The sequence below is a fragment of the Aphelocoma coerulescens genome, chromosome 8, assembly GCF_041296385.1.
Source record: "Aphelocoma coerulescens isolate FSJ_1873_10779 chromosome 8, UR_Acoe_1.0, whole genome shotgun sequence".
Taxonomy (NCBI): domain Eukaryota; kingdom Metazoa; phylum Chordata; class Aves; order Passeriformes; family Corvidae; genus Aphelocoma; species Aphelocoma coerulescens.
The window spans coordinates 21,558,933-21,586,302 of record NC_091022.1 but is presented as its reverse complement, the minus strand read 5'-3'; the positions used below and the strand labels follow the sequence as shown (position 1 = coordinate 21,586,302).

The 27,370-nt window shown below is 39.1% G+C and overlaps 1 protein-coding gene across 1 annotated transcript in view; it reads right to left on the bottom strand.

The window, feature by feature from the left end:
- Positions 1-3,862: 3,862 nt before the first annotated feature.
- Positions 3,863-27,370, bottom strand: part of PIGK (phosphatidylinositol glycan anchor biosynthesis class K) — a 64,583-nt gene continuing 41,075 nt past the window's right edge. The window contains exons 10-11 of the mRNA XM_069023117.1: positions 26,056-26,131; positions 3,863-4,167 (exon numbers count right to left, since the gene is read on the bottom strand). Coding sequence (XP_068879218.1) covers positions 4,051-4,167; positions 26,056-26,131 — 193 coding nt within the window. The 3' untranslated portion in view covers positions 3,863-4,050. The remainder of the gene's footprint in view (positions 4,168-26,055; positions 26,132-27,370) is intronic.

Here is a 27,370-nt window from a genome sequence, read left to right as displayed (position 1 = left end):
GCAAAGTACTGGATCAAATCCTCACTCTTTACCAGAAACCAGCAGCATCTCATTTCCTCAGCTATACTGAGTGGATAATTAGGGAAGCCTTCAGATCAGAAACTTCCTTTTTATTCCTTCCTTCTAAGCATCCATCAGAGAAGAGAAAGCAGCAGTTCTCTAACATCAAAAAACCCCTTACTGACTTGCTGTCAGTATCAGGATTGCCAGGGCTGCAGACTTCCCTTGCCCTGCCTCAGCTGGTCCTTCCAGCCCCTCTCACAGGAATACAGTGCAACACCTTCCTGTCCTCATCACTGCACAAATCCTCTCCACCCAGGATAAATTCACAGCTGAACCTGGCCTCAGCCCCTTTGCAAATCACTGATTTAGTGCAACTCAGCCCTGCTCCAGCATGCAATGATGCTTATCTGAAGGCAGACTGGGCCACAAGTTCCATTTACTTCCAGTACATTCTGTGGATGTGGCAACTGAGAATAAAAATCCCTGACTCCTGAAACAAGAGATGGAAATGGGCTCAATGTGCAGGCAAGAGAATTAGACTGAGATTCCATTTGCTTTTCTTTAATCAGTAACAGACACCAGCTTTCAGGGGGAAAAACCAACCAAAAGAAAAATCCCCTCTGCTCTCTAGAAGAGACACACATGATGTTTGTGAAGATACCTGTGAACAGTCTCAGGTATTTGCTTATGCCAAGAGAACAGCACTTCATGGTAAGTCATTAAATATGAAAATTTTCAGCTGGCATAGACCAAGGAACACTGATTGTCTCCCCCCTGCTCATGTTTCTTTCTCCACTCATTTTTTGTAGGAACCTCAGTTTTAAGTCTGTAACAGAAGCACAGTTTAGTCACACATGGTGTCAGCCCTTGGGCCTGCTCACAGGCACTCCAGGGGACAGGAGAGTACCTGGATATGAGTACAACCCTACAGATGACCTACCATTTCTTCAGTTCAATAATAAAAATGCACTTTAACATGGGATCCTGAAAGAGAGCTGAAAAACTGAAATGATCAACTTCTATTTTTATCATCCATGAGTGTTCTAAACAATGTCTTAAAACCCCATGGCAGGACCTGTCAATGCAGTTCCACAGTACAGGGTGCAGACATGAATACACTGAGTTCTGCAAGCATGGGCATGCTTGGTTCACAGACCTATCCATGCAGAGTCGCAAAATGCTGAAATTCAATTCTGCTCTAAAAGTTCCCATGCAAAGAAACACCAAGAAACTACCATCTGGCTTGTCTTCTGGATTCCATTTAAAAGATCATTTGTGCACCTTGGAGAAAGCATCTATACTGCAAAGCACACTTGGCCTGCAAAACACAAATGGTTTGTGACTGAGGGTGGCATGGCTGGTTCCCAGAGCCCACATTCCAAACTGAGCTTGAAGGCCTCCCAGGGAAAATGAAAAGATTACTAACTTTAAATTAAAAAATAAATATACAAAACACAATTACAGACAATTCTGTGACATTTCTGTACTTGCTTTCAGACAGTAACTGTTCAAGGAATAAAAGTTATCACAGCATATAAAATACTGTCTCAGAGGTGTAGCACAGGCAACTTTGAGGTGTCTCAGAATGATCCATTTCAACTCTTCACTTCTGTGCATACAAAAATGTTAAAAATGCCTGAAGCATAGTTTGCTGCATTCCAGTCAAACTGTTGTTCTCACTTCAATGTAATCACTTTCACATGCACACTTACTGAGTGCCTCTATCCACAAATTGCATTTTAATAACCCACCTGATTGCCTCCTTTTCCCATAGCAGATAAGCTTTTAAAAAGACAGAATCTTTGTATCTTCTGCTACTGGCAAAATTCAGCTGAGTTCTGTAGCTGTTTCTACCACTTCCTGCAAAAGGTGGCTGAAAGAGGGAAAGAAAAAAATTGAATAAGGCCTGAGGAGTCCAAATAAGTGCAACTGCAACAAGGCACAAAGCTCTATCAGCTTCACTTTATACACTTTTAAAAGTGTGGCAAAACTTGCCTATAAAATAAATATTTGATTAGAATATTTACTACAATTGAAAAAGAGTTAGATTAAGAAAGGAAAATAAGGAAATCCTCCAAGGAATTCTGTAGGATTCATTTTTGTAGTGGGTCTACACATTTCTACATGGTCTGTGCGTTAACAGATTTTACTTGATTGTTGTATTAGAAATTGCTGAGGGGAAAAAAAACATTTTGTGATTTTAAGAACAGTCACCATTATATCAGATTTCAGATACAAAGTCATTGCTTTTGAAGGACACTGTCCAAAAGAACAAGCTCCAAACCCAACACATTGTGCATAGATCCAGACATCCAGCACCAGGAATGCTGCTCAGACCCATCCCACAGGCTGTTTCTCTTTCCCTTTAAGTCACATTGATGTTGGCAGAGGGACTGGGAATGTCTCGTATTGTCTACCACAATATCAGTTTACAGAACTGTAAGGACAGTAGGAATGCTTTTGTTTTAATCCCTATTCCTGGTGCTTACACCTGCTACTGAAAACAATTCCAGCTCTTCACCAAGAAGTGCCACAAAGAGGTGGAGCAGGCAAATGTTTACCTTCCCATAATGGGTCATTTTGTACCTTCAACGTCTCCAATCCTAGAAAATCTTTCAAGAAAAAACCTAAGGCTTTAATACTCAAGCTGCACCACACTGCTGTTTTCCCTGTTCTCTGGAAGCCTCCGTGGCTTCTCTGCAGCCCTCCAAGGCTCACACAGCTCTGACAGTTCACCTCCCCTCACCTGAGGCTGGGATGCCACAATCACATTGGAAGAAAAAAGGACAAAAACTGTAATGCACTCGGATTTGTATGTGCCGTACAATAGGAAAACACTCAGAACCATATTCTAAGAAAAATATACTGCCCCGATATTATGTGTGATTATAAATAATTCCTAATAACTTCTACAGATACATGTCTCGTACTTACACCATGGATGGATCAGGTAAGCTTTATTTTGATTAAGGTTGAGAACTATTTCCAAAAGCACAGGGCAAAAGCTTCTCCTCGCTGACAGACGTGTTTCTACACATGCACAAATTTGCTCTTTTCTTCACAAATATCAATATATTATACAGACAAAACCCTCTTAGCATACATTCATCAGTAAATTCCAGGAAGAACAAATCAATATGCCAAACCAGAATTTACAAAACACAGGTGACAAAGCACATTTTCTAAGGGCTCAGAAACTACAGAATACAATAGTACAATTTATAACGTTTTTCATTCTGATGCCAGAGTTGATTTTCTTCGGTGCAAAAATCCAGTGCATTGAAAATCCTGAAAGCATCCAAGTCCATATTGTATGCAGTGAAAATACACCACCTATGAAGGGTTTCTAATGGACATGGTGAAGTCCTTTCATGGTTTTTGGCCTTCTGAATCTTTTAAGTAGATTCAACAAGGTCATAATTTTCTTTTCACTTTCACCAACTCACAGAATTCTAGACTCAAAACTGCCTAAGGTGAGAAGACTCATCTAAGGGTTGCATTTAACAGGAACGAAAAAAGAATAAAAAAAAAAGAAATCAATATATTCCAGAGTATTTTTATTTTTGTGAAGAAAGCTTTCAATATGTCATGCCAAAGTCTGCAAAGTGGGTTTTTATTGACAAAATGACATCTTAAATAACATTCTGCACAATGTCCAGTTCTTTAGTAATAGGTGACTTCTTCTAAGATCTATTTTGAAGTATGGTGGAAAGAATTTGCCCATTTACAATCCAGAAGCAACCTCAGAAATCCTGTTACTGGGTTTAGGTCCTGCCCCTTTTTAAGTTTAAGCAGAAAGAAAAAATGCTCAGAAAAACTTAAAATATGTTCAAATCAAGACAAAGTGAAGTAACAGTAACAGTAACAATAAAACCACTTGTTAGAATCTTTCCAGAAAAAGGGGCAGAAGAGATGACTTCAAAAGAACCTTTAGAAGCAAGATGTCAACACAGTGTTTCAACAGAAACATAATTCACATCAGAGAACACAGGTGATACCCATGAACCCAAAGTAGCAGCCAATGCAAGTATCTTGTTTGCTCCACTTTCAGAAGACATGTTTCATGTGCTTGATTCCATATGTTTTGAAGAAAACCATGATGATCAATGCCCAGAGTCCTAAAATAAACCCTCCAGGAGGATGCCAATCCTTTTGTTTTGGTTTCTGGAAAAAAGAAAAAACAAAAAGAGAAAGAAAATTTGTACTTCTCACAACAAGCAGTGCACAGTGCTTACCAAATGCAAAAAAAACCAATCCTTGCAGTGGAACAAAATACCAATAAGCTGTATTTTTTCATGAAGTAGAAGCATTTTTGTGATGTGATGGGGAGGCTAATGGGCGGCAATCTGCCACTTCTGACAAGGGAGGGGAAGTACCACAAAAAGGCCACTGGAACTGTGCCTGAGACACCACTTTGCCTGCGCATATTGGTATTGTGGGATGTGTTCCAACTCATTTGTTTGGACAGATTTTCTTATATTTGTTCTCATGTTAATACAAGAGAAAAATTCTGTAAGTATGAAAAGCAGCTCCAACAAGTGAAAATGTGAAAGAGAAAAGAGTGTTGTTTTTCCACTACTTGTTTTCTACAGCTGCTTTTGTACTCAGAATTATGTGAATAAACAGATACCTGACCACATAAGAACTGAAGACTCAAAATTTCAGGAATATCATAAAACAAAACAGAACTGATTTCAATGTCAATCACATTTCCCAAGGGTCTCACTGAGTCTAACTGGCTTTCCCTAATGTAGAAATATATTCTGTAATTCTAGCTTCTGTCCCTCTTCAAGAAATTTTTCATCTTCAGTAAAAAGGCATACACTGCAACTGAAGGCCTTTTCTGTCTCACACATAGAAGCTAGACAAGATAAAACTTGCCTGTCTTCTTCCTCCCCTTATTGAACCAAAAATTGAGATACTCCACAGTCAGCGAATAGAGAAATGGATTGCAGAATATAAGAGCTGCCATGTACCCCAAGATCTGTCTCTGGGGCTAAGAATAAGGTGACTATATGCATGCAAAATTTTAGTTAAGAGTATCATGACAAAAATACCAGAATTACAATATTTAGAAGTGTAACTCAGTCCCTCAAGCCTGTGCCTACTCTAGCCCTCAGCAGGTATGTTTTACAGATTTCTAGGCAGACAGGGGTGATTTACTATTACAATAATAAATACTGAAGCCCTTGCTGAGATTTTTATTCCTGCTTTGCTGAAAGATTTGCACCATTTTGTCCTCGTGCAGAATGAGACACGAGGGGCACAGAGCATTTAGGTTTTGTTGCATTTAAGTAAAATTTGAAATTCTCTTTCTGCCAAGTGAATAACTGTTACAAAAGTGGTTGCTGTTTTAACTTCAGCATCAATCCACAGAGAGAAGCTTGTTGTTCTCTGCTAAATGTACCAGGAGGCTGGTGAACTTTAATGCAAGAAGGAACAGTTTGCAGTGTGTGTTCTTTCAAAACAGCTTTCCTATCAACACAAAAACAATGTTTGTTGATTGCTCAGCTCCCACTTTCTAAACCACATAGTCTTAGCTTTAGGATTTTTCTTTAAGTATTCTGCCTGCAATTAAAAAGTAGAACAAATAGTCACATCACCTGAAACACCCAAAGAACCTGGCAGTCTGAAATATTAATGATTTTACTCTGATACAGGAATCACAAAACTAGCATTATAATTTACATCAACCACAACAAAACCAAAGATGTGAGCAGAGCAGGTGTCTCTGTATGCAAACCACTGAACTCCCTGAGCAGCAGCACTCGTCAGCTGCAGCGTGTGCTGTTGGTGATCTGCCACCTCGCTGATATTCACAACTGCACATCTCCACATAAACATCTCTGAAAATCAACTCTGCCTATTCAAAAGGCTGCCAGCACAACTCAGTTCTGAGAGTAACAGCACATGACACTTCTCCACACAAAGGGACTTTCTTGTTTAAATCTTCCTAATTAACCCGTAACTTCGTATGCATATTGCAGTGCCTGTTCCATCAATCTCTTTGTACTATCAATCTTTCCCTTCTTGGATCTCAGACAAGTATCTTACCACAAAGTGGCACCTGACCCTTCTAGACAAATGACTTCAATTTGCAGCCAGTGACACTAAAAGCCTCTCTTTCCTATTTTCTATAGAACACGTAATTTAATTTCTTTAAAGAATTTATATGAATAAATATTTATAAGGTGATCTATGAGTATGGTTTTACATTTTGTCATGTCATGTACTGAAGTCTCCATGGAATTGTGCAAGAGAAGAGAGGCCAGTGCAGCAGTGGCTCCGCACTGGGAAATCAAGGATATACATATAGTCAGTTTAAAGCCACGGGATGCAATGTTAAAATGTAAAGAATTGAAACCATGAAGGCATGACAAAAATTTTATGAGGCTGTGCAAGAGCTAGATACTCAGTAATCTTAAAAATAAATTATCTTAGTAAGAAAGATTTACAGACCCAGAAACTGAAATCTACATGTAAATACTAAGCCACAAGAAAAGGGCAAAAAGATGCAACTCCGTTGAATATCTGTAAGTGGTTAATTGAGCACAAAATCGTACAGAAATAGGCAAGTATTTTCCACGAAGACATCAAAACCTTATGAATATCCAAAATGGGATTACATAGATTCACCTTTAAACCTACAAAGTATACCTGCAAGAGCTGAAATACCTGATTTCATTTAAATTAACTTGCTCATAGATTCCAAAGAGAGTTCACCACTGAATTAAAAATATAATTAGTTATCAAACTAACAAGTTCATCTTTCTAAAATCTCAACAAATACAACACAGAAAGCGTCAATAACAAAACTCTGCCCAGGTGGGCACGTCAGCTCCGCAGCAAAGAGTGCTGGAGTTCCTTTACAAAAAGGTGCTTTTGGCACCGGTGCTTGGCCCCATCTGCATGGGAGATGGAGCCACTGCTCCCACGAACTGTGCCAGCAAGCTGTGCTTGTCACAGGCTGGCGGGCGCTTCCAGCTGCGTCCCTGCCAGCGCAGAGCCAACAACTCCTTCCCCGGGCAGTGCTGGGTCACCCAGAGCGCTGCCGGTACCTGTGGCGGTGACGGAGCGTGGCACCAGCCCCGCTGCCGCCGCCCCGGCTGCCACCGGCCCCGAGCTGCCACCGCCCCGAGCTGCCACCGCCCCGAGCTGCCACCGGTCCCTGCTGCCACCGCCCCGAGCTGCCACCGGCCCGGCTGCCACCGGCCCCGCTGCCACCGGCCCCGCTGCCACCGCCCCGAGCTGCCACGGCCCCCGCTGCCACCATCCCGAGCTGCCACCGCCCCGAGCTGCCACGGCCCCCGCTGCCACCGCCCCCGCTGCCACCGCCCCGAGCTGCCACCACCCCGAGCTGCCACCGGTCCCTGCTGCCACCACCCCGAGCTGCCACCGGTCCCTGCTGCCACGGCCCCGGCTGCCACCGGCCCGGAAGCCAAGGATACCCTCCCATGAACACACGAGTGCCCCAACCATGCTGCTGCAGAAGCTACTGTGACTATTTTGTGTAGGCAAAAGGGGAAGAGTCACAGAGACTTCTCCTAATGGGAAAGACTGCTGTAGTAAGAAAGAATCACTTTAAAAGCAAATGAAAAATCCTTTGTAGATCCACAAAATGGAAAAAGGTTTAGAAAATCCAGAATTTCTTTCTATGCTTATGCCAATTCTGTGGCTGCAAGCAATGCCGAGATAAACTATCTCTTTATATCAATTTTAGGATTGATCAGAAAGCATTAATGAAAGTAAAGTTTTTCACAGATTCCTTAAAAAGTAAAAAATTCAGTAGTTCTCCTATGAACATTACCTAGTTCAGAGTCTTATTTCAGCAAATTTCTCTGACATTCTGGCAATTTTTACAAGTCAGGCATTTTCTCACTTGCAAGAAAACGCTAAATGGACCAAAACCATGTTAAGTGTCACAGTATTTCGATCTGCAATTTATTATGTATCACTATTATATTCCAAATTGATGTCACAACGTGAACTGTTAGAAGACTACAGACTGGTTGCACTACCTACAAATTACACAAAACTTGTTCATATTTGGGACTGCTCTGGAGGAGCAGAGGCAACACTCTTCACTCAAGTTACTCTGAATTTCACTCCTGTAGCACCCACCTAAGAACTGCTTCTGTAACCAACATATTTAGGTATTGTGATTTACACCACAATACCATGCCATTACAAATACCCTCTTTATCCCTACAATAATAGCAGTAACACACAGGTGAAATGCACATTCAGAATGGTACAATCTGTCATGAACAAATACATTTAGCAGCTTAAGGACTTGTCATTATGGAATTGCTGGAGGTTCCAAATTAAAAAGATAGGTAGCTAAGCAACAGCAAGCTTCCTCCTGTGAACAGTTTTCTGTTGTATGCTCTCTAGTTCTGGTAGACTCATTATTCTGTGGAACTTAAAAACAGTTAACACAGAGTTGCTCCAAGTACTGTAATTAAGGAGAGGATAAAACAGTGTATTTTCAAACTGGATAGGCCTATAGGGACCTGAATGGAAAGTATCCAAGACTTTCAGTAAAGGTGTTTCATAAAACATGCAATACATGTTACTCCAATTAAAATGAGCTTTATGAAAAAAAAAAAAAATTAAAAAGCTGAAGCGGTAATTAGGTGAAGAATGGTTTAATATAAAAATGTTACATCACAACAGAAATAAGATTTAAAACATCACATATTAACATTTCACGTGGACAACACTGTGTAAAACTTATCTATAAGGATAAATTTAACAGTGTTTTCCACACTGGATGGCTGTCAGATTATACTATCCAACAGTCTTCCAAGAGAACTCTGCCTGTCTTCGTGTTCTCAATAAGGACAAAAATATTAGTACAGTAAGCTTTGGGTTAAACTCAGAATCCACATCTGGATAGTGGCAGCACAGAAAGCCAAGCAAACAGTCAGGAATTAAGTAATTCCCAAATGAAACAGGGATACACAAATTCTTCAATCTGCTCCCGCATCTTTTTCTAAAGATGGCTTTAAGAAAGGGTGCAAAAGCTTACAAATGAATGTGCACATCATCCTTGTTGCAGGGGATGTTCTCCCCAACGTGAGGCAGATGGTGTGTGTTTGTACCAGGAGTGCAAAATATCCCTGTGCAACTGCACAAAAATAACACATCAGAAGCGCTGTGTGCCAGCAAGCCCATTAAAGTGGCAGCTATTGGATTTCAAATTAATCCCTGCTTAATTCTCAGTGCAGTTTCAGCACTGAGTGTCCTAGACCCAGTTTTGGCCTATTTATTGCAGCTCACGTGGTATAAAACATCATGGTGGGTTGTGGGGCTGCCTGGCAGACAGCAGCAGCTACTACCCAGAAGGGAGGCTGTGCACATCCTCTCTGGGGTTCTCCACCTCCCCCACTTCTGGGGGTCAGCAAGCACTCACAGGGAAGTGAAACACACTTGTCTGTGAAGTGCTTGCAGTCACTGGGCTGAATTTTATACATTTTGGGGGGTGAATTTCTGAATTTTCTTCTTGGTCATTCTCCATTGTTTCTCAAGGTACCAAATTTTATGTGAGGCTGTGTTGTAAAGACCAGTATTGAAATCTAAAAAAAAGATCCACGTCTCAAAACAGGTCTCAAATCCAAAACTGGAACAATCCACCTGCTTCTCATGTCAGAAAACTGATCTCAAACTGAAGGAAATTCCTTGGATAAACTAAATTCTTCCACACAGTGCACTGTGCCATAAGCACACTAAGTATTTTCTAGAGGCACTCTAACAACTCAGGTTTACTTGCAATTTAGAATTTCAAACTGGGTAATCCTTTCAATTCGTACGACAAAGCACACAACAAAGTTTATTTTCAGAATGAATTTATATGTATCACATGCAAATCACAGCATAAAGTATGTCCTCAAAGCTTTCAGTGGAAATCTGCACTTCTAATTTGTCGGATACAGTTTGGATTTTGGGGTCCTCGCATGGGAGTGGAGGAAATCAAGTAACTCCACCCATCAAGTAATAGTTTAATGCTTTCTGTGCCCACAGCAAGATTAAAGTCGTAGGAGAACTCCAGCATAAATGGTGCCTGTTAATCTGCAGAACAATTTAAAGTACTTTTGTCTAACCTCTCAGTTTGTATTTATTAACCACAGTGCCATGATTCCTGATATCTCCAATATTAATAAAATGATGAAGAAAGTTCATTCATCAACAACAAAAACTCACAAAGGGTACAGGAAAAAACAGCAGCTAAACTAAATTAACATCGATACCAACAACTGCATTTTAATATTTACTTTGTGTAATCACTGTAATAGGAACAATACTGGTATGATAGCTTTACTTTTTCATTTCCTTCTAAAATTTGTAATCTATAAAGGCTTTTTTAAAATGAGCTTCTACTTATTATTGTCTACTTTCAGAGTTATCTCTTAGCATTTCACAGCACTATAAAGTGCTTTTAGTGGTTTAACAATTATTCACCAATCTTCCAACCTGTGATACAATACATAATATACAACTTGTAATCAAAGGGAGCCTTGCCAGCACTTGGGACCCACAGCAGTTGAATTCCCAGAGAAGCCAGTGCTCAGGTGAGTGATGCCCACCTGGCAAACACAACAGGGATTGCACCAGGGGGACTCCAAACGCAGTTGTGTGAGGTTTTACACCCAGAGAGAACACAAACGTCTCCGAACTGGCAGCAGGAACCATTCCTACCTGTCCTCAACAGCCTGGCAAAGGGCTGAGCTCTCACCTGCTCTGCTGACACTGAGCTACATACTGGAATTCACAAATGCTTCAGAGAGGAGATGAGAAAAGTCATAGTATAAAGTTGTATTTAGAAAAAAGAAAAGTGCAACTACTTCTATTTAAGGTATGCTAAGCAAATTGTTCTTTATATTTTAATCAAATTCATACCCGCATATGAAGCCATGATCATGATTTTCCACAAAAGGACACCTAAGTCGACAGCAAATATATGAATTGCATTTGCAAACACAAAGGTTCACGCCAACTGAAGCATGCAAAAATACCAGATGAGCAGCTTAATTAAGTAGACTTGGTATTCAAAACTCAGTCACCGCTACTTAGAGAAGCGTGCTCCTTTTTTAATATGCTTATATTTAATTAATTTAAACAAGAGGAGGATTATTAGCAAAAAAAGGACTAAAAGCAAGACTTTAGTGCTCAGTGTCATGCCAAAAATGGAAAGATAAACTCCTTGAGGTCCTTTCAGTGGAGGGGGTCAGAAAATGACAAAAATACACACTGGTGAGGCAGACCTCAGCAGGGAGAAGCCTCTAAAAATGATCAGATATAAAAGCAACTCACTTGCTGCTAGTGAAACTTTGGGTTAAGCAGACAGAGATAGCAGAGAACAAAGGAGGTGGAAAAGGGTATGAAGGCTGCTAGAGGGACAAGGATATTTTGCATTCATAAAAATACACTGGTGTAAATAGGGCCAAGCTATTATCAGAGCACTATTTTTCCAACAGCATGCACTGCTCACCTTCCCTTGGGAAAAGATTAGCTCAGTCTTCTACTGTGCAGGTCTTGTTCACACAAATACAACATTGCACTGCCAGTGGGATCACACCAGAGCCAAACTCTCAGCTCTGCAGAGCCAAGGCCCCTACACATGGGCACAAGCACTCATGGGCTTCCACCTGTTTTATCTGGGATCATTATTCCAAGTACCAGCCCCATCCAGCCCAGCCTTTCTGAGGAGCACAGCACTCCTGCTTCCTCTTAGGAAGTCTCACTTGGATTTCCCTTAGCATCTCTCTGAACCACAAGGTGAGTCTACTCAAATGCTTTTAAATCAATTTTTCTAAGGAAGGTTTTATTCCTAATCTTATAAAATTAATTGTATGCATAGAACTTTCATTATGAAGCGTAATTTTGAGCATTCAAATTCAAGCAAAGTTTTTTCCGTTTATACAGAGAAACTATGATGTTCATAAATTATTATGCTGTTTCTTTCAAAGTAGTAGTGATGGTTCCAATCATACTTTTTTTTTCTTCACATCCCATAAGTATCTATTAATTTACTGCCAGGTGACAGGCTGTATTAACAACAGCTGTTAGACTGCATTAGCTCTCATACTAAGTATGCCATATTGAGTATAAGATCTAATCAAATACTTCAACAGCTACATTTGAAATCCAAATAAGTATTCCTTATTCACATAGTTTTTAATGTCCATTTCTCAAATCTCTACAGCTATAATTTAAAAAGGTCTCTGTTACCCTAAGCTCTCTGCTGCATTATATGCATGTGCAGTTAAGCTCCACATTTTCTAGCTCCAGTTTGCACAACTTGAAACAGCATTACACTGAAGAGCCAGGCATGACAAAATGAATGGAGGGAGAAGCAGGGCTGAGGCAAAAGATGCCTTCACACTCATAAGAGCAAGATCAAGTATGGATGTACTTTTATTGTAATACATTTTCATTTTCAGTGAGAAACCTGTGAGTAACAGCTGTTGACAGGCTGGTTTGTTCTCCACCACCACCCAGCTTTTAAAGGTGATTATGTAGCTCTGTACTCATAAGCCGAACAAGTGTTCTTACCCAAGTTTATTTTGTATGTACTCGCTTATGGGACCAGGAAAAGAGGAAAAGGAGAAAGACCTGTTCTGAAACATCAACCTAATACTTTTGGGTACTCTAGCTGCTATAGAAAACAAATCATAAAATGTGGACATGGCAATCATACAGGCACTTATTTAGTGGCTGCACATAATTACAGCTACACAAAAAAGCCATTTCTATTACAGTCGGTACATCAAAGGACACAAGTCCCAGAATCCTGCAAAGAGGTTTTGTAGGCATTAAGAAAGAACAGCAGATTTATGGTATCATAAATAATCACTGTTCCCACGTGACATTTGCATGACAGGGGTCACTAATACTATGTGGGGCTCACAAAGAGCATCTTTCTGGAAGAATTAATGAGTAGCTGAGGACACACCCTCCCAGCATCCCCACAGACTACATGTAACATGAACAGAATCAACAGCTTCCAAAAGGGTCTTTAAAAAGGATGAAACCACACACATTTTTATCTAGGGGCAAACCAGTTGCACCTTTCCTGCCTCCATCTACACTACCCACAGGTTACTGCTCTGTTGACGTCCTGCTGTAACTCAGTTCCCTCTAAGCACCACTCATCACCCATTTGTCAGCCATGTATTTGTAGATGGGCTTAATGTTAAGCACTCCTGAAAATAATGCAATCACTGGCTAATTCACAGGAACAGGGAACCACAATGTCAGTGGTGAGGCCTCTCATCCTGGGGAGAGCTGCCTAAAGCAGTGTGCCACATACTGAGCAGGAACGGCGGTCATTACAGACAGAATCACTTGCACGAGGCTGCATCACAAGCCCATGCAAAGAATTTGCACAGGAATGGTGATGCAAGATGCTGTCTTGTCTGTCCAACAGTATGAACACAACTGCTCCATTACCAGAGTCTTCATTCATTTACCCCTTCCACTCATTCTTCAAATGGAAATGATTTCATCAAATTTCAACCCTCTGAATTATTTAGGAAAACAATTCTAGACTGAGCACTGGAGAGCAGCCTGCCAATATCTCTATCTGTGGCCATTCATCAGTCCTGTCAAGAGCTCGTGAGTTACATTTCTGTGCTCCTCACAGCATGCTACTGAAGAGTAAACAAAACATAATTAACTTAACACAAAAAAATCACCAGTAACACCTAGGATTACATGGTTAAGTGGGATAAATGTGCGAATACATTTGGAGCTAGTGCCTTCCCCTGAGGAGAAGTGTTCAGAAAAGGTATTTGCTGTCACAGCATGGCAAAATACATCAAGATTGATAACATTTAGACTTTTTCCTTATCAATGCGAGCTTATTGGTAACAGCTACTTTTTATGCTGCATAAGCTCAGAAGAAATACAGTAGATAGAAGAAAAAAATCTAGCAAAGCTCCTACTGCTAATTTTACTACTCACTGGAATACCATTTAAATAAACACTGTCTGTCAGGGAAGATTTCATGTGTAAACAATAAAAAAGTAATGATTAATAAGAACTGTACAAGGTTATGTGAGAAATGAAAATGTTACACAACACTGAGCAGACACCAGAAAATGGAATTAAATCTTGCATCTTGGACAACCTACTATAAAAGACTTCAGCAATCTGCTTTATATAGGAAGGTCCTGATCCCATATATATTTAGTGACAGGTAACAAACTGGGTCAAAAATTAAGTCTTACACTCAAAATACACATATGCTTAATGTTGTACAACCAGTGTTGTACAACATTAGGCAATACAGTAAGAATACAGACTAAGATACATTTCCCTTTGCCTAAAGATCTTATAGCATCCTTTCCTTTCCTCTACCCAACACACATCCATGCTCACACTTGGCTATCTTCTTCCCACCATTATTATTCCAGGGACACAAATACAACCCATCAGAAACCAGAGAACTAATTCAACAGCCACAGTGGCTCTTCTCTCCAAGCCTCATCTCACCAAAACTTCATGACCAACACCGTACTTTTAGTCAGGTAATTCCCAAACACAGCTTTGGGGAGAGAAGGGCTAAGGAACAATCAGACCACTCTAAGGTTCGTGTGAAGAGACACTGCAAGTGGGTTTTGACAGAAGCCATTCAGCAGCACCAGAAAAGTGCTGAAGCAGAATGTGCCTCACTCCTGCAGCACAGCAAGTCTCTATCCTTTCACCAGTTTCTACTGCAGACAAAGCCAGAAAAATTCTCAACAAACTGGGCATAATTTGGGGATGCCAAAGGCAGCATCTTCATAGCCCAAACAGGCTTCTGCAGAGAAATCAGCTGCAAGCTAGGAAAGGGGCCCTTTCCCTGAATATAAAAACTAAAGTTTTAATAATCAATGACCACTAAGGAGCATTTCTCACTTTTACATTTGCCAGTAAGTCTCATTCCAAATGCAACACCTGGTCCACCAAAGACTCCTCCTAGGGAACAGCAAAACTGATCACCAAAATGAAAGTAATTCTGGAACAGTATTCCTGCTGTTAATCCTGTATTTAATAAAAGTGATTTAATTCACCATTAAAAGCATTTGATAAATCAGTTTTCTGTTACCTAGGGAAGTCCTAAAATTTATTCTAGGTCAACCATAAATTTTGAATTACTACACCATAGCAATTTATAGGTTGTTCCGATTCAGACAAGATTTATATTTTTTTAATTTATGAAAGATTAAAAAAATAAATGTAGCAGTAACTCTTCATTCCATGATATCTTCAGCTTTTACTATACATTAAAAGACAATGAATAAAGTAATTTCTTTTAAATGTAGACTTTTAATGCTACTGTTTACAGTAGTAAAAATAATAATAAACATGATAGTCTCTACAACCCCAAAATTCTACTGCTAGGAATTATACTTTCTCACTAAGGTTTTTGTGGCTTAATTGTCTTCATGTATTATTGATATCTGGTCCTTGGATGTAATTAAGAATAGGGGAACCATTCTTAGAGTACTATTCCAATCCATTAGGTAAATTTTCTCACTATGATATGAAAATTTTCATCTACTTAATTAGAACACCTACTTCTTCCATGCCTAAGTGCACCTAAGATGTGTTTTACGATGGCCCAAGGAAAGGAAAAAGAAACCACAACACATCAATTATGCCTCCACTCAGTTGTACAACTATTTTAAAATGTGTGAACAGTTAAGACAAAATTGAAAAATTACCATAATAGGCTTTTGACACTTCCCCGCTTAAGCAAAAATTAATTCTAACTCCCTGTTTTTATGCAATGCCTTTATAATTTCTCTAATCTCGAGTTCCCACGAGAGAGAACACAACTCTTTCAAGTACAAGTATGTGAGGCTTGGCATCTTCTCTTTTTAGTTATGCAGTTTATTTGATGGAAGCCTAAACTGCTAAGCCTCCCTTTGTGCTTAATATAAGCCATCCTCAGTGGAAATACAAGTTAATTTAAGTAAAATGAAGTTTTAGGAAGAATGCATTCTCTTGCACAGAAAGCCTCACTAAATCAAAGCTTTTTTAAATGCAGCATCTGTTTCCTGAATTGCTCTAGAACCTGTAATAAAAACAAACGAAAAAGAAGAAAAATTTTTAAAAGGTACTTTAACATATGAAACATCATAAACCTAAAAACAGACTAATGGAACAGCTTATTTCTCATTTTACTGTGTTTTGCAGCCTCACCTTGCATCGTGCATGAAGACACTCTTGCAGTGTATTGAATTAGCACATTTTAAGCATCATCTGTTTTATTAATGGTGACTATTAGTAAAACCCACTGCTTGTGGTACAAAGGTGCATCAGCTATACTGTATTGCTGGGACACACTTCCATACACACTAAGCTGTGTGGACCACATCCTAAATTCACAGTTATTTCACAGCACTGCTTAGCCCTGAAACACACCTGAAGTATTTGTACATCATGTACTGTGCTTCAGCAGCACGGGGTGTATTCTGATGCCTACAAACTTATTAAGGTCACAGAGAGCTTGTGCAGATACTTAAGTTTATTCCCACGAGAGGCAGAGGTATATTATTTGCATACCATTATGTACTGAAAACCTATTCAGTTATCCTTGCTGGAGACAACTCACCTCACTGCCCTAAATAGAATTCACTTTTCCGATATTTGAAGGAACAGCAAATAAATAGGACCCAGTGTAGACAAATCCAAAAAGACTCAGAATATCTAAGAATTTTGGCTTATAAATGACAAATGTGAATGAAGGCAGACCAATTTATCACAAAAAATTATCACAGAAGCAAGGAATGATGAAAAAAGTGAATTACATGCTTAAAAGAGGACTAAAATGTTGAGAGTGAAAATCACTGCAGAGTTAATTTTAGCAAAAAAAGGTGACATTAGCCAAGCTTATTATGACCAAAAAGTGGAGCAAAGAATCTCAGAGAACTCATTTAAAAATACCCTCCTTATATTTGCAGTGACAGCAGCGGTTCTAACACCATTTACCCAAAACAAAGTGAGAGAGCTATTGATGTTTTACCTATAGCAGTGTGCAACAGTTCACATCATGTCAGCAACTGAGACCCATGGGACACGTACATGTTGGTTCTTCAGTACCAGCTGCCATACTGTGAATATTTGCTGAAATTACAAATATATTCTTACATGCCCTAATTGTCCTCCTTGGTTTTATTCCCCCCATAATTACAATGTCTCGAATAAACATCTCCCAACCACTGCTCACATCCTTTTTCTACTTATCCTTCCTGATGTCAATACAGCCACAAAGAAGGGAGAATATAAATAAAGTATCTGTGTGCTTTGTGCAGAAAGTCAGAAAAGATTAACATAACGGTCCTTTACAGCCTTAGCCTGCAAACCAGAATCTCTTGCTGTTCACCTTGGTTTGCTTTTTGCCAACCTGCTATGTGAAGTTTACTTTCAGCTGTAAGCATTTTTGAACCTGTCTCTTTCTGTAAAGCTCTGAGCACAGATAAAGCACAATAGAAACAGTAACCATCGCCTTGAAATCACAGTTGTGAGCAGCTCGTGAAGAACAAAAGGGGATCATGGCACAATCAGTCCCATGCCAAAACAAAGACACAGAAACATCAATAGTGCTTATTGAAAGGTTTGTGCACACAGGATCTTCAAACACATGGCTGCTTCAGCTGAAAAGAAGCAAATCAATTTTTTGAATACAAGGAATACAATAATTTTTTGAGTCCATGGCCACACTGTTACTACCGACCCTTGAAATGCAGTTATTTGAAGTTCAGATGAGTAAACCCCAGAGATCTACAGCACTCTATAAAGCCTGTCATGTTACAGTCATTTCCTGAACATCTTTCTTCATTTTACATCTTAAATAGTGCTTATTAAAAAGAAACGGTTACAGGAATTACCTCTTAAAGAAGCTGCAAATCCAATGCAGCACCTCTAACAAGTATAGTTACTATAGAGCCAGGGTATCTTTTAATATATTTTTTAATAGTACATCTGACAATTCTATATTCTGGTGGGTATGAAACTGATGTCTCATAATCCACAAAATGGATGAGGCTACAGTCACATATAAAGCCTCATATTAGCAGTATTCCCAAGGGCAAACTGAGCACTCCCATGATATGCACAAAAGCCTCAAATTTATTTCCATTTCAACTTTTCACAGTAACAGCTATTTTTACTCTCATCTGCTCATGAGAAATATAAACAAAAACTTTCTGGAATACAAGTACTTTTTATCAGTTTTAGCTGATACTACCTATCCTAGTTGGCTGTAGAAATTCTGTAGTCACATACCCAGCCAGGATGAAAAATGCCCTTTTCTTTTCAAGCAGTAGTTTGCACCACTGCTGTGCTTAATAAGCACAGGACTCAACCAGGACTGGTGAGCGTGGAGTGTGGCCACTTGAGGGGTAGCCCCTAAAATTGCTCCAAGCTGTCTGTCAAACTGATCTCCCATCCTGTGCCAAAGAGGAATGGAGATAAAATGCCTAGCTATAAATGTCAGGGTTTCACAGGCTGGGAAAGAGAAAAGAGACATGACCTCAGAAAACTGACAGATCAGAGTTAAAACTTCTTTGTCCAAACTGCAGGATCTGGACAGCCTCAAACAGTCATTTTGAAAACACTGCATCTGTTGCATCCATGTCTGTTACTGCAACTCCCTGAAGAGGAGACAGGTTTTGAAGGAGAGCATAGACTGGGGGGTACTGTCACCTTGCTGGGAGCCATTTCTGTGAAGAAGGGATAAATTCACATTCCAATATGTGACAGCAGAGACTGGACTCTACTGATGCCCAGACGAGCTCATAATGCACATGTACATCAAACAGAACATTTTGGTAACTGCTCAATTAACTGTTCTTAATAGAGTGTGTAAGAGAGAAAAACAGGTCATTCCTTTATTGGTTTTAAAATATATTTTGGTTTCATTTTTAAAAAATGCAAGGAAGGAGGTAAAGTTGCATGCTTTAATGCATAAACAGGGAAGAAAAGACGGACCATGCATGCAAAAGTTCTTGCAAGAAGAAGCTACCAAACATCATCCCAAATGTCTCTGGCATGCTGGAACAGGCAAAATTTCCCCTTTTTGGCTTACAGAAAATGTTCAGTGTGGTATTTCTGGTACAAAATGGTTAAAAACAAGAGCCCCACAACTGACTGTTCAGGTTCCTCATGCAAGATACCTTTCAATGCATTTAGTTATTCAACCCATTATATTCAGCTATAATTGGAAAATTTTAATACTACATTCAGTTCCCCTGTAATGCTTGGTCAGCAACAAAAAGTGCTCATGGTTCTTTTCCAGCTCTGCTGAGCACTGTTGTGTGCAGACAAAGGAAGTGCTCCCCCATGCATTAATACTTTGGCACTCCATCCCAACAGAAATGAAGTTCCCCGTAATTGCTACTATATTTTTAAGATTTGGGGAGCAGCATTTGAAAGAAAAATATTTCTAAGATACTTATCTTTATTCTGTCTTGAAGACTAAGAAGAGATTCCACCTAATATTTCAACTTAACAAAGAGATAGCCCAGCAGAACTTCCCCTGTGGTTGAGAACCAGTAAAATAATGGTCCTGGGTAGGCAGAGAGTTATCACCCACAAGAGTCCTTTAATGGGAAGATGGAAGAGAAGAGACTGCTTTACTACATCTCTGCTTCTGCATCTCTGCTTCATCATCATGATCAGATGAAAAACACAACAAAACAGAAGCAGCCATGTCTTGTCAGTAAAACCAAATGATCAGTAATTGATGCTAACTCCACATCATGGTAACTGTGATTGGAAAAACCTGATGAGAAAAACAACAGCAAATTTTAAAAATTACATTTTCTCTATTTTAGAAAAATACTTTATGCTATATACACATTCAGGAATGTGATGAAATTTGATTTGGCTAATGAGTTATTTAATTTCTGAAGGAGAAAAAAAGAGAGACAACTTTACTGTTTGTGTGGACTACTGGATTACATTTGAAGGTTCTGAGCACCATTCCTGACTCTGTAGCAGTTTGTTAGAAAAAAAAAAAAACAAAACAAAACCTGAAAAATCTCTGGTTTAATGGTTTGCCAGTAAAAGATCTGCACCATCTATAACCAAGTCAAGACTGTGTTTGATGATTTCTTGCAGTGAGTCAGAGAAACAGGGGACTGTGCCATTCTTAATATATTACATGACTCATACACATGGCAAGATTCTACTACTCAACTTTTTAAATCAAACTTAGTATTAGAAGAAATCTTAGGGAATGAACTTCAAAGCACCTATATGCACCAAGTAGCACAAGGTATTGGCAGGAATACCTCTGCTGCTCTATGACATACTTGGTTTGGTTGGCAAAAGTGTGCAGTAATAGCTCTTTTTCTTTTGGTCCTTTTGAGCACTGTGTTTTCTACTAGGTAGCATTCAATGTAAAGAAAGCCCAAAAGATTTAAATAATCTCTAACTTATGCAGCAGTAAGAGAAATTAAGCCTATACACTGTTTACGATTTAGGGAAAAAAGGAAGTTCTTACTTGCTGGACAACATTCAGTCATGATTCCACTTGAGACCACTTCCACTACAGTTATAAAATGTAGGCAAACCACCTCTAGGTTAACCAATTCACAAACATATGTTTAATACATAAAAGAAATGGAAAAAACCTGAACGTAGTAGACCATACATCCTAAGTGCCCTAGATGAAGAAAGGCTAGTTCAGCAAAAAGGGTACATACAGCACACCTGGATTTAGCTCTGCACAGAATTTCTGAGCCCCAAAAACCACTTTAGGTGAGTTGGTGAGGAAGACGATGTCAACGTATTTCCATGATGGGCATCAGAATGAACTTTTCTCACCTGAAGTCTGGGCCAGACAGATGTGAGCACTGACAGAACAGGCTGCTGTTCTCCAGACACTCCAAAGTGGCCACAAGAAGTGGCCATGGTAAGGGGTCAATACCATCTTCAGCACGTTGCTCAGAACTGCAGCAGTAAAGCCTGACCAGGCAGGTGTCCTCGGGCAAGCTGACACCTCACAAGGCTTTTTGGTGGGAAGCCAAGTGATGTTTTTGTTAAAATAAAACTAGACTCTGAAGTCAGTGTACTTTTTAATGTATGAAAAATTCAATTTTCAATCATCCTAACAAAATCCATTTCTGACAAAGAAAAGCATCCCTGCCTGAGCAGACCTGTGTCTGTGACAGCAGGTGCAGCAGAACTTGGACCTTTTGGTGAAAGGTTGTATTTTATCTCTGACATCATCCAGCTGAATACCATGACCAGAGTTCTGAAAAGCAAGCTACGCTTCAAAGTTATTTTCAAACACAGCTACATGAATGGATTTTCAAAGAATGTATAAATAGCTGTGTCTAAAACTTTACACATCGAACCTGACACATCTAAGTATTACAAGTTGCTTTTGAACCTCTTAGCCTGTAAAGACAGTAAAATGCAAGTATCATTTATCAAAGTACTTTAAGACTTTTAATAAATTAATATTAATAAACAAAAACTACTGTCTGCATCAAAAATAAAAATCTGGGTTACTGTTGTGCTGTTAAACACTTTGCATGCTTAACCAAAGTTCTGAATAATGGATTTATAAAACATTTATAGGAACCAAGACTCCACCATCAGGACAGAAGCAGACTGGGAGTCAGGGGAACTCCTAAAATGCATAAACTGCCAAAGGGCAGCTACAAGGCAATGGGCAAGGCACCAGTGTGATCCCTGAATTTTAAAGTTTTGTTTTCAAGTCTGTATCAGCATGTGATGGGTTACTTTTCATATTGAGTGTTTCACAAAGATCGTAAGCCACATAAAACCACTTTAATTTAATGTTTGTGAAAACATTTTAAGTCTGAGAGCTAAAATTGCTGTGTTATAGATAATAAAAAGATACTTAAAAAAAAATCTATACAACATAGTGTGTTCTATTTTCTTAATACTGTTTCAACAATTTCTGGCAAATGCTACTGAAGAAAACCTCTGTCAATTAAATCAGCATGAAACCAAAATAACATCAACAAAGGCAATAAACTAACAGCCCTCTACAACATGAGAATGAGGCCCTGAGAATGAACAAAAAATTGATCTTCAAAGCCAAAGGAATTTATTTGGGGGAAGGGTGGGGTGGGTCATGGCTGCAAACTTGTTACAGAAACAGAGAAATGATGGAAACAAAGACCTTCCTGCAAGACTTACTGCAGAACTGCAACCCTGCAGTAGTCTTTGATGGCCATCCGTCTCTGTATTGATAACTCTGGAGATTCCCCTCCCACCACCTTTCCTAAAATTTCCTATTTAATTTCCCTTATGGTGACTGCAGTCAACACCCTCAGACCAGACTGGATGTAGCAACTCCCTAACGCTCCCTGAGCCTGGACTGAGCCAAGCTCCTGGCGCTCCCATGACCTGCTTGACTGGACCCTGGAACAGAGACACTTCCTCAACAGGGTTAGCACAACTTCCCAGGAATCTCCTGAAATTACTGAAGACATTTTCCACTGAGGCTTCTTATGGAGAGGCAACAGAAAAGCACAGGTTAAAACTTCTACAAACCAAACAAATTTAACACATTTCTCCAAAAGGAAACTCAATCTAATTTAATTAGATATTACACGTAGCATTCCCCCCCATGATAAAATAGCAATGGAACTCCTTATTTTTAAGTAAATCTGCAACTGTAAACCATGTCGGATTTCAAGTAAATTGTGCAATTTCCACTATAGGTTGCGAGTCACTTTCCTGAAATACCACCCTGGTTTAACAGCATGTTCATTTATCTACTTAATGGTTTGAAATGGACTAAAATAAGCATGCAAGTTGATCGTGGTCTGAATTTGCTGTTTCATTTTGTTTTCAATTATAACACCTTCAGGAGATCTGGTGTTTCTCTGCTGAAATGTGCCTTTCATCAGTAAAACATTCTTCCATCAGTAAGATACCAGGAACAATTTAAGTCTCTTCAATATCCTAAATCTTGGTTAGGCCAAATATGGTAACACACAGTGACATTCCAAGCACAAGCACTGGCACCAAAGTTAGGTACTTTTATTAAAATGACTTGCTGAACTGCAAGGCCAGCATGAATATCATTTATGATAAATGGGAACAATCTTCTCAAATGCAGTTTGCCCTGTTCTTCCACCAGACCTGTTTTGACAAAAGACAAGTGCAGAATTAAAGTAATCTCTCCTTTTTCTCCCCTTCCTGATTTGGGGTTTTTTTTGGCCTTATTCTAAGTATCATAAACTTACTGTAAGTAGCAGCATTGTATGCGTGGCTGTACAGAGAGAATCTCATTAAAAAGGTTGTCTCATGTGGGCATTACTCTGAAAGCTCAACTTTTACAAGTTTATATTAATGACTGCAATCCTTTACCAAGCACTAGTGGCTTTTTATTTCAGTTAAGAGCACAAGGAGCATTTCATTAGTGTTCAGGAGAATAAATTTATAGTGAAAGCTGGATAGTACTAGTGGCTATGGTGGCTAACAAGTATAATTAGAATGTACTTTATACATTATACTGATTTAGGATACATGTCCACCACTGTGAAATTTTAATATATATTTATGCTATAAATACACAGCACTGATGCTATTATGTACGTCTAGAGTATGTATGTATCCATTTGGATACAGCACCATAACACCAAAAATACTATCCACTGTTCTTACTCTTTTAGTTTCTTATAATTTCCTTCTTTTTCCTTAAAGCAAAAAACCCCCTTGTTCATACAAAATGGTCCCTGCACAACTTGTTCCAGTTGTGCCAGGTCCCTCAGAAAGGGTTTAAGGAGATTCCTGCAGAGCTAATTCAGAAGGATGCTGGTGCAGTGATGCTCAGCTGGTTACAGCTCCTACAGGCTCAGGCAGAGCACCAGCCTCACACACAGCCAGGGCATGGTGCCAAACTCCCTGTCACCACAGCTAAATAAATAACACTCCTTTTATTTGGCTTCTCTGCATCCAAGACATTTGCAGTTCTGTTGGATCTGTTCTGCTGCCTCGTGCAGACCCCAGCTCTGTACTACTGGCAAGTTTAGCAAACAGATAAGAGTACATAAACCAGCTTTTTGCTTTTCCACAGTGCAATATTCTATGGCAGTGTAATGCACAGTAGCCAAATGAACCCTCCCTAGTTATTATCCACCTAATGCTGTAAAAATATTGCTATGGCATTTTGTCTGCTCGACCATTTTAAAGGTTAATTCTGTTTCCTATTTGAGATTTTCCTCTAGGTGAGCCATTCCATGCACTTTCTATTTACTGATTCCAAACAACCCCCAAACTGTTTCATTGCTCACTCTCACTGTTAAGAACATATTGACTGGCTGCCTGCTCTGCTGTTTAATTCATTTATACTGAGATTCAGGCATGAAGACAGAATTTTAAATGTGACATTTGCAGGCTGTTGGGTCATTTGAAGCTCTGACAACACCAGGGAGTTCCTGACATACAAACTGGTCCTGATTTCCAATCTTCCATGTTTGGAACACATCAGAAATTCTCCCTGAAGGTGCAGATTTCAGCCAAAAGTTTTAAAATCCCTCGTGTTTACAACTTGTAGGAAAGGCTTGTACACTTTAAGGTTTTAAAATAAAGCTTATGTTTCCATTAAGGTAAAACCAGCACTGCCTGCAGCATGAGACTCAACGCTTTAAAAACAGTTATTGACAAAGGTATTTGGGAAGATCTACGATAATTAATATACATGAAGTTGTTCACAAAATTCTATTAAGGGACTTAGTGGACTTTTATTTGTTCCTGTTGATCTTCAAGCATTTAAAAACAGCTCATCCTGAAACCACAGCTTTATCTAATTTGCCTATCTGGCTTAGTGCTACTCTGACCAGTACCAAGTCCCAGTTTTCAGTCTGGAAGTTTTCCTTATCTCAAAGCAGTGAATGGACTGCACCATTTTGACTCCCATGATGAACTGTCATTATCTTCCCCAAATTTCAGGTCAATTTTTCAGAGCATACCTGATTACCTGAAAGATTCCATATGGCCAAGATACCATTAGGAAAACAGTAATGTGGCCTGTTTGGTCCTGACTTAAGAAAACTATAGTTGTCCCTGAAGCAGGACTCATATCTACAAAGTTTAAAAATTCTTTATTTTATTCTGTGAAAATTCCAAATGACTGCAACAGAATAGGTCATTTTGCTCCCTTTAAGGCATCCCCAAGAAGAAGGATGCTAAGTCTCCACAGCATGTTTGACACAAGTTTTATGTTATTCGGCCATAAGCTTTTCCACACAACAGGCAGAGGCCTCTGTGGCTGACAGAAAAGAATGAGGAGACACCTGAATGCAGACTGGGTACCTGATCTACCAGCAGGATGGATTGAAAATCACACCTTGAACTCTGAGAGAAGAGCAAGAAGGGAATATAGAATCTTCTGCACAGAAAAGATCTCTTCCTCCTCCTTGCCATTAACTGGGGGAGGCATATTACAATAAAAACTTCTATTCAATCCCAGCTCATATCCCTCATTTGTTTACTTAAATCAATAGCACAGTATTCCATTTAAATAAAGACAAAGAAGGCACAACCTAGGAAAAATATAAACCTATTTTTTTTAATTGTGCAAAACAAAAAGCAAACAAAAAACCCTGTTCAAAGCAGAAAGTATGATGACACTGCTATAGTTAGAAATAAAAATGGTGCTAATTCAGAACTGTATTAGGAGGAAAGATTGTTTTCCCTGCTCAACTCGTCATGACAACTATTCCACAATAATGACTCCATACTTTGGCTGCTTTTTCAGGAAGGGGAATATGATTGAGGTCAAGATGCAAATTGGGAGAAATTAATGGATTTTTTTTTTCTTTTCTATCAGCAGACACACAACAATTTTAACAAGTAGCTCTGAAGTGTTAACCATGTCATACAGCAAGCATCTTTTCATTGCTATGTTCAGAATAAGACCTTTATAATTTAATAGTTGTCATCTGAACAAGAGTATCTTGTTTATACATACTTCCAGCATGAGGACATTAATTCTGTGTGACCTAGAAAAGCAGTTTAAGTATTACACATGCTCTTTATTTTCAAAGGAATTTTTAAAATAGAAAGACATACCTGGTGTATTATCTGAGCTACTGGAAGTTGTTCAGCATATTTTAGTGGCTCTGTTGCCAACTCCTCCTCTGGAAACCTGGGAAGAAATTAAGTTCACATTTATCAAGGTTAGTACAATGTTTACCTAATTAAATTAATGAAATTAAGTGTTTCAGGGATATTTTTTTGCTTAAGATGAAGAAAAAAGTGTCTTCTATGAGAGTAACGGAATATATTTCTTACAAAGTTGAGTGAAAGAACAAATTTATAGTAAACAGAAATGTGCATTACATTGTGGATTTTTTTCCTTGACATAAAGCACAAATTTAGCAGCAGAAACATAAGAAAACCTTTAAATTTATTTTTAGGTGAACAAGGACCGGTGAAAGCCGGATTGAAATCCCCAAGGAAAAAAGTCTTCTGCATTTGCAAAGCAGATTCAGCACTGTCAACCATACAAGCTTCTTCACTCAGTCCTGTCAACATAATTGAAATATGACCATCTCAAAAGGCAGGAGGGATTATTCACCATTTCCCATTTTTGCTGCAAGTGCACAGCAGTGTTTAGATGTGGTAGAAGTTCAACACCACAAATATTCACGCATTTACCAGCACAGCAGTGTGTACTTCTGGTTACCAAAAAGCCAAAAAGCTAGTGTGAAGAAAAAGAGTGAATACTTCACAAAGAATATACATCATAGCCCTTTAAACTTTGAATAAACTGTGGTTGCAGCTGAAAACTCTGAATCCATAACCAGTTTCTTAAAAGAATATTTAAATGATAGTAAATTAATATGAAAGCATGTTTTAAACCCTTCAACCATGCTGCTTTCATCTACTGGAACTGCAAAGCATGTGCTACATTTTCAAAGTATCACTCAAGTTTTTCATCAGCCATTCCTCTATCTTTCTGAGGACTTCTGAATATAGGAATTTGAGCACTATGACAAGAAATGAAGGGGAAAGAAAAGACCCTGACAAAAACAAGGCCCTTCTCTAAAGCTGATGCAGAATTATTTTCAGACAAAAACTGTGACCAAGACATTATTTTCCAAGCTCAAACCTTATACCCATTCTAGTCAAAAAGATCCACACCTGCTGGGTTAATTTACCTGCAGACCAGCTAACAGGTAAGAGCCAGAAACTACAAGCTTAGTGTCTGCACTGGGAGTCAACAGGCTGTAGAAAAAGGAAGGACAGTAAGTGCACATCTCTTCCCTTTTCCACTACTGAATTTCTGCTGTGGTTTGAAAGGCTTTAAGCTCAAATAAGAGTCTGAATATCCAGAAATTTGTAATGAACAGAGTATGAAAGCCTTACTGCATAAGAAATTTAA